Genomic DNA, 12,637 nt, shown 5'->3' on the forward strand with positions numbered 1-12,637 from the left:
GAAGCTTCTGGATGCAATAAAGCAGCCACCAAACTGAAAAACCCACTATAACATTAAATTCCCCCCCCCCCCCCCCCCCCCCCCCCCCCTTTAACCCCCCCCCCCCCCCCCAAACTGACCAGTTTCATTCAATTTCTTACTGGAGCTGGCCCTCAAAATGGCTTTTTCAAATGGCAAGGCTGCTATAACAAGTGGTCGGAGCAAGCCCCAGGTTCTGTGGACACCTCTGCCTTGAACACTGCGTTATCATCCTGCTTTGGATGTGATGGAAATGGCAAAGATCAAGAGATGAGCAGCACAATTTGGTTTGTGGGGTGGGGGTGGTAATGTGCATCTGGGAGCAAGCTTATAGGAGGAGAGCTTTAAGCACTAGGCATGCTTGGTTTGGAGAGGAGAGGTGCAAACAGAATCGTGGATGAAATAAACCTCGCCTGTGCTTCCTGGATATTCCTTTTTAATCTGAAATTACTGACTGTCCCTTGCAGTTGGCTCTCGCGCGCAGCTGATGCAGCTGAAGGCTGTAACATCATGGCCTCCCTCTGCTGCGAGGCGGCTCTTTCCCACCGCTGAGCTGCCAGCAGCTGTGATCGCTGGCTGTATCTCTCATGAACTGTATTTATTGCCTGCAGAGAGAGTGTGTGTGCAGCAAGAGTGTGCATGCGCATGCAGAGTGTGCGTCTCAATGAGAGCACTCTGCCTTCCCATCCCCAAGGTCCTCCTCCCCAGCAAAGGTCCCAGGAGAGAGCAAAGAGGTGAGCAGCTGAGAGAGAAAACACAAGGCTAGTTTTAAGGCGAGAGGGTATATGAGGAGGGTCGGTACATGAAGGCGGTGGTGTGACTGAGTGGTTAATGAACTCTACGGTCTCCTGGTATCTCTTCCTAGGATGTTTTCCTGGTGCACTTTGTATCCAAGTCTGTGGGAAAAGAAGAGGGCTGTTTCCTTTGTGTCCAAAGCTCTGGGCAGATGCATGTTTGGCTGCTCTTTTGGGGTTAATTGAAATGGTTTTCGTTGTCAGTAAGTCCATGCAACTCTCAAGACTTTTCCTCTAGCCCCAAAGCATTCAAGTGCTGTGAACGAAACGAGCTAGTCAAACGAAACAAACTGTTTTTTCACAGCTGGAATTACGGTTTTATTTTGTGCGCTAAATTTGTACAAAATACATTTTGTACAAAATGGGAAGATCTTGGGACTCTTTCTACTCTTCCCATGAATTTGGATTGTTACACCAATGGAGGCAGCCAAGAGTTGGGTTGAAAGTAAAATAGTCCAGGTGCCCCATTAATGGACAAACCCTGTTATTTCAGCTAGTGCTGGGAACCAGCAAATAACTCCTGTCTTATTACGGTTCTCTTATAAATCTGTCTAGAGCTTATTAACACCATCTGTCTCTTTTATACCAAAAGGATGCTGTTTAGTAGCTTAGACACAGAATTTAAATCACCCTATTTAACTGAATTTAAACAAATTTTACATTAAATGGCTGTAAACAGCTTTTTTTATTTGAATTTCAATGTTCTCCTGTGGTGTTGCAACCCAGACCCTAAGGCTTTGTGCTGGTATCAGACAATTGGAGCTGAATGAATGAATGAATAGGCTCTAATGAAACAATCTGGTATTGTCTTCAATGCCCAAACAGGAGGAGCTGCGAAAAGAAACTTATAAATATTTGAAAAGTTTCTAATTGCAGTGTTGGTAGTAAAAATAAATAAAGATTGCTTCTAAAATATAAGGTGGGACATACTAGGTTAAAGAGATCCAGTGACAATATTTGCTCCCAGTCTAAGGGCTCAGTCTTGCCCTTCTCACTCCTAGAGTTGGGCTACTTGGGTGAGTAAAGGCAAGGTTTCTCCCTCATTTGTCAACGCTGTTCTAATGATCTTGAATTTCTACATTATTTCTGTTTTGCTAACCCAGCACTTCTGATATGTGCATCCTGATTTTATGCAGAGCTTAACACCGTGGAACTTCTTTCCAAGGGCCTGAATTCATCAGGTCTTCATCTTTAATTAGCAGTGGCCGGAGTTTGTAATTTTGGCATCTCTGACTTTTCAGCCTTCCTGCAATGGGCGTATAGGAACAGGTGTTGACTGTGTGCATTTCTCTCTTCCCCAGGGAGCGGAGCAACTGCTGTGGTGCAAGCTGCCTATTGTATCCCGAAAAAGGAGAAGGTGGCAATTAAACGAATCAACCTTGAGAAATGTCAGACCAGCATGGATGAGCTTCTGGTAAACAGTGATGTGAATGGGTTTGGGAAAGCAGTGATCCAGTTGGCCTAAGCCACTGCTTGGCCCTGGGTTGCTTTTAACTTTCCAGAAGGGGCCATTTATTGGCACGAGGGGCCCAAAGTACTGTGCTGTCCCATACTCAGACCTTCTCCCACTCCTCCCAGTAAAACCCCAAATGTTGCACATGATAGGTGACAAAGTACCAAGAGGCTGTAGATGGACCAAAAGCTTAGTGCTCTTTACAGTCACAGTACTTGTCTGCTGCGCTGCTCTGACTCTTGTCTGTCCCGTGCTCCCTGTGTTGCATCAGTTCAGCTAATGCTCACTCCCAAGCAGTAGGCTTCCCCCCTACTCTATCCTTAAGTTTGAAAGGAATCAGATAATTGGCCTTGCACTGAACAGTTATTTAAGTAGTGTCCATGGTTGGAGTGGAACTAATTGGACAGTAATACAAGGTGAGAGCTCCACAATCTGACCTAAAATGGGAGGGATGCAAAATAGTTTCATAGTTTCATAGTTTCAGGGTCGGAAGGGACCTAATAGATCTTCTAGCCCGACCCCCCACCAGGGCGGGAGAACAACCCCAAAAAAAAAAACAAAAAACCACTCACCCTAAAAACAAAAACGGGACTCAAATGAGTCCAGCCAGGTAAGTATCCAGCCTCTTCTTAAAGATCCCCAGGGTAGGGGCCAGCACCACCTCCCTTGGAAGTTGGTTCCAGCTCCTAGCCGCCCTAACTGTGAAGTAGTTTTTTCAGATGTCCAATCTGTACCTCCTCTCCATCAACTTGTGCCCATTATTCCTTGTTATGCCAGCAGGGGCTAGGGGAAACAGCGTCTCCCCCAAACCCTTCTGGTTCCCCCTAGTGAGTTTATAGACAGTCACCAGGTCCCCCCTCAGCCTTCTCTTGTGGAGGCTGAATAGGTTCAAGTCCCGCAGTCTCTCACTGTAGGGTTCATACAGGAAACTTAAAAATATTGAGGAGTTTGTTCCTGTAGTCTGGCTAGCTTACTCGTTGTCCCTGTCGTTTTTATAATCTCTCTCCCTCAATTCTTTATCTGAGGGGAAGGGTAAATGTGTCTGTGCCGAGCTCTGGGATGCTGCAACAAGATTGCCAGCTTGTTTAGAGCCATGTTAGACCTATCTAGAGGATGCCATGGTTTGCAGCATAGAAACACCTTAGTAGTATGGCAAATCATACCACTGACTCTGTTCAGAGCAGAGATTCATAGATTGTAAGGCCAGAAGGGATCTTGGAGGATCATCGGGTTCAGCCTCCTGGATCAGACAGGAAAGACAACTGGGGGTCGGGTGATCCCAGCGAGGTGACTGTCTAGTCTCCTCTTGGAGATTTCCAGGGTAGGCGACTGCACCACCTCTGGAGGGAGTTTATTCCACAGTCTGGACACCCTGACTGTGAAGAAGTTTTCCTAGGAGTATAGATTGCTACAGAGCAGCAGTGGATGTGCCATGTTTGCCCCATTGTGTTCTAATTGACCAGGACCCCTTAATACTTTAAAATCAGAAGAGACCACTGGACTACTGTTGTAATTCATACTTAGTCTTTCTCTACTGTACAGGATATATTGGTGGGCTCAGTGTCCTCATTTCTGTCTCCACACATACTAGTGATTTCCCTCCCAGTTTTGCATTGCGTACATATAATCTTAACACTGAGCCAAGCCCATTGAGGCTCAGTGATTTCATATTCTTTCCCTTTTTCCCAAGGACCTTACATCCCCTGTCCCTAGACCTTAGTGGACTTCCCCTCAGTTAACTTAAAATCTGGCCAGCCTTTCTTTCTCCTTTCCTTCTCTCCCTTTCCCTTACTACCCTGCCAACCCCAGGTCTTGGTAGCTAGTAACGGTAGCCTTAATCACCAGCTCCCATTTCTCTTCACGGTGAATGATGATTGTTTTCTGTTTTAGGCAGTGGGGTGCAGTGATTAGGACACAGATTCCTGGCCTCTGTTTCTAGCTTTTGCTGCATGAACTTGGGCAACTCATTTTAGATTCTGTGCTCCCAATATCGAGGTAAAATTGGAACAACGCTTGCAAGTTTTGTCAATTTATCTTTGTAGAGACAAAAAAATGCTGTTGTACAAGGAAAGAAGCTTTCAATTTGTCTGTAAAGCTTTTTGGGCCCTGCCTATGACCAGCTGCAAACAAACCTTATGGCTTTTGCTAGTGTAGGGGTCCTTGACTTCTCTTCCCCTTCTACAGCCATGATCTTGGCACCATATCCTTTCTTCATTTTAACAGCTTCCAGTCCTTGTGAGTCTTCCCAAGTCCTTTGTCACAAACTAGAAAGTGAGATTATTAATGTTTGCCTAATTGCCAATTTCAGCTAAAAGGGTCATGTTCGAAAGCGCTGCATTGGAGACTTGGCATGCAATTTTAGATAAAATGTCCTCTAATTACTTATCTTAATCTCCAGTTGACCCATTCCTCAAAATACCTCTGTTTTATCTTATAATGAATAGGATTGCAATGAATTGCTGTTTTCTTCTCTCATAGGGCTCTAATTATGTGACCTGATTTAGTGCCAGTCCTTTTGCAGACTTGTTTGCAGGACTGCTGTGAAGATGAAAATTCATGCTTCAAGATGTCGCTAAACCTCAGTCATTTTAAAATAAAATGTAGTGATGAATTAGGTGGATAGTTTTGAGTAAAAACAGGAATGAAAGGACCTCTTTCTGCACCTGTAAACGGAAAAAACAGACTTTAAAAGGTCAGCAGCTAGTAGCTACATGTATTCAAGAAAACAGGCATCAAAATGGATCTGGAGGACAGTAATTTGTATGTTGTGAAAGAGGGTAGACTTATTTAAGCATAATGTTCTGTTGCTTGAATGCAGTTATGTCCCTGGGTGAGAACAAAGCCGTAGATAACAAAAGAAACATTTCTTCCCTGGTGAGAACAGTAAATCTCTTAAAGTGTCAAATTCAGAAAAAGATGTTGTTCAGCACTCCTTGCTCATTACAGGAGATGGCAAGTAGGGTGGAGAGTGCTGTGTCCCATGGCAGTGGGAGAAGATGGTCCTCCACAATCATGAAGGACCCATGAGGTTTATGGTTAAGTAGAGACCCCTAAAAAGGTATGACCCCCCCCCACACACACACTTAGATGGCTTCTCAGTTTTCTCTAAAAGCTTGAACCCCTTTTAAAATCTCTCTTATTGCTGAAAATGTAGGCTGCCTTCTCTTCCTCCCTTATGGGTTCATCCTTTCTCTGTCCTTCATGTGATATCTTTAGGCTTTCTAAGGTCTTTGGAGCAAGGACCTACCAAGGGGTAGACAAATCTGGGGTAACATGCACTTCACAAAAGGTCTCCTTACAAAATATTTCAGTTTTATTCTGATCATTCAGAGTATTGCTATCTTTATAAATGTCCCATCCCTTTTGTCCATTTAAGTTCTTGGCTCTAGTGATCTTCAGTGCCAGCAAATTCCATAGTCCCACTCTGTAAAGAAGGATTTTTTACTTGTAAGCTTTGAATTTGTGACCTTAAATGTCTGATTGTTTGTGTATTATGACTGAGACGGGGAGAAGAGATACTCCCATCACTCTTTTTATATCATTTGTTGCTTTTTATCTTGTGTGTCCTTTTCGTTTTTCTTCTGCAGTGTTTGTTAGTAGTCCCAATGTTTTCAGTCTTTCAGATAAGCTATTTCCACCCCCTTTAGAAGTCTAGTAGCTCTTGCTTGAACAACTTTAGTTATGCAGCGTCAACATTTGTATTTGTAGGGCTTCTTTAGCAGGACAGCTGAAGTTTTGGCAGGCTGAAATGGACTCAAGGCATAAATACAGTGAAAAGAAATGCAAAAAATCTTTCCTGCCCTACCCTATACCCCTAGTTCACAGCAGCATAAACAGTCTGGCGTTTTACTAGCTCCATTATCCTTCTGCTGCACCGATGAGGGGATCTGAGCACAAAAGCCAGATTACAGCAAGCATTCCAGTCTGTCCCCAGGCAGCAAAATCCATGGTTTTGTGTTAGAAAGTACTGCCCACTCTGTGAGCTGGGACAGAAAGGGAATAAAGGTTTCAGACTCTAATTTTGTAGAGCACTCTGGACTGTTAGACTTCACTGGGAGTGGGAAGGGGAGATGCTTATTCCCAGGATCTGCCTGGCAAAGTGGGTGCAATAGCATAGATCAGAGGAACCATGCTGCTGTTTTGTGTGGTTTCCTGTATGAACAAGCATGTTTTTTTTCCCTCTGGCCCAGTAGAGAGTTGGGATTTTTGCAGATCTAATATTTGGTGACGAGTTTGCTGAAGTTGAGGGGGAAGAAAAGAAGTGAAGGTTGTTTTTACAGTATCAGTTGAATCAAGGAGTTTTACTCCAACTGTGGTGTAATACAAAGCTTTGAAAAGGGATTGACTGAAGGGGAGTCCAAGAGAGGACCCATGGAGGATCTTTATGGAGAGGTATGAGTAAGCAGGGATAGTGATAGGATTTGCCTGGTTGAGGCTCCCGATCCTTAGGTCTCAAAATGCACACGGGCCATGCGAGTGTCTGGGTGTGTAGCACTTGCACCTCGCCCGCGGTGGTTGGAAGCTCTCTCAGCACTCCTCTAGAGCAGTGTTTCTCAACTACTCGAAGGTCATGTAGGTGGGACTTCAGCTCATTGCCTTATTGAAGGAAAAAAAAGTCAGTTGTTTGCACTTTAAATAGATGAATCAGCAGATATCTTGAACAGTGCAGTGTTGTGGGGTTTTGTTTCTATCATGGTGGGACCAGGGTTTTTTGCCAAAATGGTTGGTGGGGCGTAAGGTGCAGAAGGTTGAGAACCGCTGCTCTAGAGCTGTGGAGTGGTGTTTCCGCGTGTTATAGCAGTTTTAACTATAAAATACCAGCCTTGCCTCAAGAATCGGTACAGAAAAAAGAGCAAAATAAATCCAAGATACTGTAGTTTGGCAGAAGAAGTGGTGATTGCTGTAAAGGAAGTCAGCAAGCAGGGATATGATTAAAAAGTGGGGGTTAACATAGAGAGCAAACAGCTTAGACATGTGAAATTTATTTCTGGCCCTCCTACTTTCATGGTTTTGGAAATCACTGGCCAGATCTGTACCTCTGTTTTTCAACCTCCTTTTTACCTCCTTTTCCACTGGAGGGTTGTTAACTTTTTGAAATCCTCTGGCAATACACATGTTAAAGGCAGAGTACTCCGTAATGATTTTTCCAGCCAGCTTTTCCCACTGTCTAGGATGTGGTTATGATGGAGGGAGAACGTTGCCTTGTCTGTGCAGAAAATGTTGCTCCTCGTTGCCTATTGTCAGAAGTGACATGTGCTCTTGGGATCCTAAACATTGCTTGGAGTTGGTGGGATGAAGATTTCTAGGTCATCTTCAGGGGCTTCTCCCCAGTGTCTCTGCCACCACCTGCAGAGAATTTCATGGCTGGGCTCACTGAAAACATCGTCCCAGCACATTGTGCCAGCTCCAGTGCCTCTGGACCAGTGCTGAAGTGACATGATCTGCTACCAAATAGCAGAGGCAGAGCACGCTGTGACCAAGTCATTGTCCTCAGAAAGGGACTGTCCTTGCCATTTTTTAGATGGATGCAATCATGCCCACATTTGCTGGGAGGGCAACATAGCAGTGCGCAGGCAATCCAGGAAGTATTTTTGAAGAGTTTTGGAGACAACTTTCTGGTGCAAATGCTGGAGCAGCCAGCTAGGGGCCATGCTCTTCTTGACCCACTGCTCACAAACAGGGAAGAATTGGTGGAGAATGTAGTGGATGGCAACTTGGGCAACAGTGACCATGAGCTGATTTGAGTTCAGGATCCTGAGGGAGGGAAGGAAGGAAGGAGAGCAGCAGAGTAAGGACCCTGGACTTCAGAAAAGCAGACTTGGACTCGCTCAGGAACTCATGAACAGGATCCCCTGGGAACCCAGACTGAGGGGAAGAGGTGTCCAGGAGACCTGGCTATACTTCAGAGGAGTTTTACTGAGAGTGCCTGAACAGACCATCCCAAAGCACAGGAAGACTAGCAAGTATGGCAGAAGACCAGCTTGGCTTAGCAGGGAACTCTTCAGGAAACTAAATTGCAAAAAGGAAGCTTATAAAAAGTGGAAACTTGGGCAAATAAATAGGGAGGAGTATGAGTATTGCTCAAGCATGCAGGGATGAAGTCAGGAAGGCCAAAGTACAATTGGAGTTTCAGCTTGCAGGGGATGTGAATGGCAACAAGAAGGGTTTCTACAAGTGCGTTGGTAGCAAGAGGAGGATCAGGGAAAGTGTAGGTCCCTTGCTGAATGGGGGAGGCAACCTTATGACAGAGGATGCAGAAAAGACTGAATTGCTAAATGCCTTCTTCAGTTCAGTCTTCAGAGACAAGGTCAGCTCCCAGGCTACTGCACCGGGCAGCACAGTTTGGGGAGGAGGTGAGCAGCCAACAGTGGCGAAAGGACAGGTTTGGGACTACTTAAAGCTGGACATATACAAGTCAGTGGGGCTGGATGGGATGCACCTGAGGGTGCTGAGGGAGTTGGCTGATGAGATTGCAGAGCTATTGGCCATCACCTTTGGAAACTCATGGTGATTAGAAGAGGTCCTGGGTTATTGAAAAAGGGCAAACATAGTGCCCATATTTAAGAAAGGGAAGAAGGAGGATCGAGAGAGCTACAGACCAGTCAGCCTCACCTCAGTCCCTGGACAAATCATGGAGCAGATCCTCAAGGAATCCATCTCAAACCACTTGGAGGAGAAGAAGGCAATTAGGAACAGTCAGCATGGATTCACCAAGGGCAAGGCATGCCTGACCAATCTTATTGCCTCCTACGATGAGATGACTGGCTCTGTGGATGCAGGGAGACTGGTGGATGTGGCTTACCTTTGTTTTTAGCAAGGCTTTTGGTACGGTCTCCCACAACATTTTCGCAGGCAAGTTAAGGAAGTTATTGGCTGGATGAATGGACTGTAAGGTGGATAGAAAACTGGCTGGCGCATCGGGCTCAGAAGGTAATAATCAATGGCTCGATGTCTAGTTGGCAGCTGGTATCAAGTGGAGTGCCCCAGGGGTCGGTCCCTGGCCCAGTTCTGTTCAATGTCTTCATTAACAACCTGGAAAATGGCATAGTGTTCACCCTCAGCAAGTTTGCAGATGAGACAAAGCGGGGATCGGGAGGGGTAGTAGATACACTGGAGGGTAGGGCTAGGATTCAGAGTGACCTAGACAAATTGGAGGACTGGGCCAAAAGGAATCCCTTGAGGTTCAACAAGGACAAGTGCAAAGTCCTGCACTTAGGAAAGAGCAATCCCATGCACCAGGACAGGCTGGGGCTGCCTGACTGGACAGCAGCTCTGCAGAAAAGGACCTGGGGGTTGCGGTGGACAATAAGTTGATTATGAGCCAACAACGTGCCCTTGTTGCCAAGATGGCAAAAGGCATACTGGGCTGCGTTGGTAGGTGTGCTGCCAGCAGAGCAAGGGAAGTGATTATTTTCCTGTCTTCAGCACTGGTGAGGCCACGTTTGGAGTACTTTGTTCAGTTTTGGGCCCTGCCCTACAGAAAAGATGTGGACAGATTGGAGAGGGTCTAGCAGAGGGCAATGAAAATGGTGAGGGGACTGGGGCACTTGACTTATGAGGAGAGGCTGAGTGAACTGGGCTTATTTACTCTGGAGCAGAGGAGACTGAGGGGATTTAATAGCAGCCTTCAACTCCCTGCAGGGGGTTCGAAAGAGGATGGAGCTGGACTGTTCTTGGTGGTGGTAGATGACACAACAGGGAGCAATGGGCTCAAGTTGCAGTTATAAAAGTATAAACTCATGCTGTAAGACAAAAACCAACTGCCCAGGCTTAATCAAAGCTTCCCATGTGGACAGTTTAGTCCGTAACAGCTCGTTACTGTTTTTCTTGCATCTTCTTTTGACCAGCCTGGCATCAGGTAATCATTGGTGATGCCAAGCTGCCTGAACTGCCGTGCTCCAGCAGGACACTTTCCATGGGTGGGTTACCTGTGCCATATATCTGGTATAAAAGCAGCAAGCTGGTTGAGTAGAAGCATCCTGGATGTCTTATCTGGCTGTTTTTCTCACAGGGGTGTTTTGTTTCTTCCAACGCCTAAAGGCTTTGATGGATTGAGCGGGTGGAAATGTGTAAAAATCCCAAATCTGCCAACTTTCCAGGTTTTCTAGTTCAGTATGCAACTTGACATACCAAGTGCCCACAGTTGGCACAGGGTTAACTCGCACTCCTTGTATCATGGACCTCAAGTAATAGAAAGCCTGAAGGCTGTGGTCACTGCAAGCTGGCATGGTGCTCTGCCATCTAATTCCTCAATACATGAGCAGCTGAGGCGAAGCAGAGCAGTCTTAATGACTTTACTGATTGATGTCATATCTTCTTATAGTTCAGGTTGGACGTCAGTACGAGGGGAACGTGAAAGTCTGGTGTCTAAAAGAAAACAGTGATCTACTTTTCTCCTGTTGTTTTGATCCAGATGAAATGATGGTGCCAGTGAAGAAGAAAAACAAACCAGCCTCAAACCATAACTAATAACAAGCAATTACCTATATATTGGAGGTGTTTTAGTGAGAGCATGTTGACACTCACTAGTTTGCCAATGTGGCTTGTATCGCTGGAGGGACAGGCTAGTCATTTGGCTACCAGATGATTGTGGGGGATGGAGGGCAGGTAAGGCTTAGTGAGACATGTCCCAACACAAATATCTGCAGAGCATTTTACAGACCTTGATCTTGACAGTACTGGGGAAGTACAATCCCCATTTTGGAGCTGCGGAGAATGGAAACATGTTGAGTGAGGTGCCCAAGGTCACGCAGTGAATGAGAAGTAAAAAATCTGAACGTATGCACGGCCATCTCGATTCAGCCTGGTGGTATGCCAGTCCAGCTTGCAGGACCAGCGACTTCTAAGGAAGGTTCAAGAAATGCCAAGAATAAGAGTAGATAGAATATCTTGCCTCAGGGACATTTTCCTCCCAATCTCAGATGAGATCCTTGCCCTGTGGGGTGAAGGCTCATGTCTTTTCCAAACTTCTTAACATTGTTTAATGAAGTTCTGGATGTTCTTGTCTAATTCCTCCTTTTTTTTTTTTTTTTCCCTTAAAGCCTGCCAAGCTGTTTGCCTTAATCGTGTCTTGTGCTAATGAGTTCCACAGGCTAATTTTGACGTTCTGTGGCTAAAACAGAGTTCCTGCTTCCCAGTTTTTATGCTTTCTTTTATTTTTTGAAGCCCGGCTTTAGATTGATTAGGATGAAGGAAAATTGACTTATGGCCACTCTCTGAAAGGAAACGAATGAATTCTCATTTTATAGCTTCTTAACTAAAACGTTAGGATGACACAAAGAGTACAGAACTTGGCAACTTTTTGTGATGCAATCCTGTATAATGCTTCGTGGAACAAAACCTTGGAAGTTTTCATCTGGATTTCAGCCAAGGGAGAAAGATTGTCCTATCGGTACTCAGAACATCTGCAGGTCAAAGGGTAGTGTTAGTAGGCCATATCTGACCTGCTTTGGCTTAGCTCATTTAATTTGAGCTTCCCAAATAATAGTGCAAAACACATCTGAATCACTGTATTGGCTTTGCTCCTGACTAAACAGCACTCTGGATTCCTTTGAAATCACAGGTGTTTGTGTAAGCACTTCATGCACTGAGCTAGCTTCAGTATGCAAGGACTAAACTCAAATTTACCTGGCTTCTGCTTTGAGTGGTTGGAGAGCAAGAGTCCTTTAGACATGCCTCAGGAGCGGACTGGCTTTGCATGCACGCATGCACCTGCACTCAGGTTTAACTGGTAGGTCAGCTGTTGGCTGGTAGCCTCACATCCCCTCTCCGATTTAATTCTCAACTTTGAGTCGTGTACCAATGAGTAAATGGACATGCTTTCAGAATGAGATGCAATATGCTGCTTTCCATCAAAGCGTTTGTGACACTTCCATAAAGGGGCCATTCGATATCTTCTGATTCAAAATAATGGTTTGTAGCAGTTTTACGGGTGTTTCAAAAGCTCTAAAGTGCTCAATTTACTGTCTTGGAAGTGGCAAAGACATTTGTCATGACACTTGCAGGGAGGACGTAAGAGCCATTAAAACAGAAGTCTGGCTGCAAGCTCCTGGAATCGGAGGTGTCTGTTTTCATATGCAGCTCAGGGTAAGCATGCAACCCCCCGCAAAGGATTGTCCATTGCCAAATGTTTGGGTTTTTTTTTTTATCAGTAATGCATCACTGGTAGCTAAAAGGCAACACTTTGAATGCTGCTTCCTGGGTTGTGAATTGGAAATAAGGCATCTGTTTGAGACGGCTTCAGTAAGGACTGCCCCAGATGCATGTCTGGCATTTAAGGGAACCCCTCCCTGGTAGTCTTCATCATAGGCTTCTTCCTAGAGCGAAGCACTCAAAGACAGATTGCAGGGAAATGGATGTGTGGCACGGGGCA

General features: G+C 45.3%; 1 protein-coding gene across 1 annotated transcript in view; it reads left to right on the plus strand.

Moving 5' to 3' along the window:
- The first annotated feature begins 2,115 nt into the window (after window positions 1-2,115).
- Window positions 2,116-12,637, plus strand: part of OXSR1 (oxidative stress responsive 1) — a 100,482-nt gene continuing 89,960 nt past the window's right edge. The window contains exon 1 of the mRNA XM_025203374.1: window positions 2,116-2,226. Coding sequence (XP_025059159.1) covers window positions 2,212-2,226 — 15 coding nt within the window. The 5' untranslated portion in view covers window positions 2,116-2,211. The remainder of the gene's footprint in view (window positions 2,227-12,637) is intronic.

Source organism: Alligator sinensis, unplaced genomic scaffold, assembly GCF_000455745.1.
Source record: "Alligator sinensis unplaced genomic scaffold, ASM45574v1 scaffold885_1, whole genome shotgun sequence".
NCBI classification, from domain to species: Eukaryota; Metazoa; Chordata; order Crocodylia; family Alligatoridae; genus Alligator; species Alligator sinensis.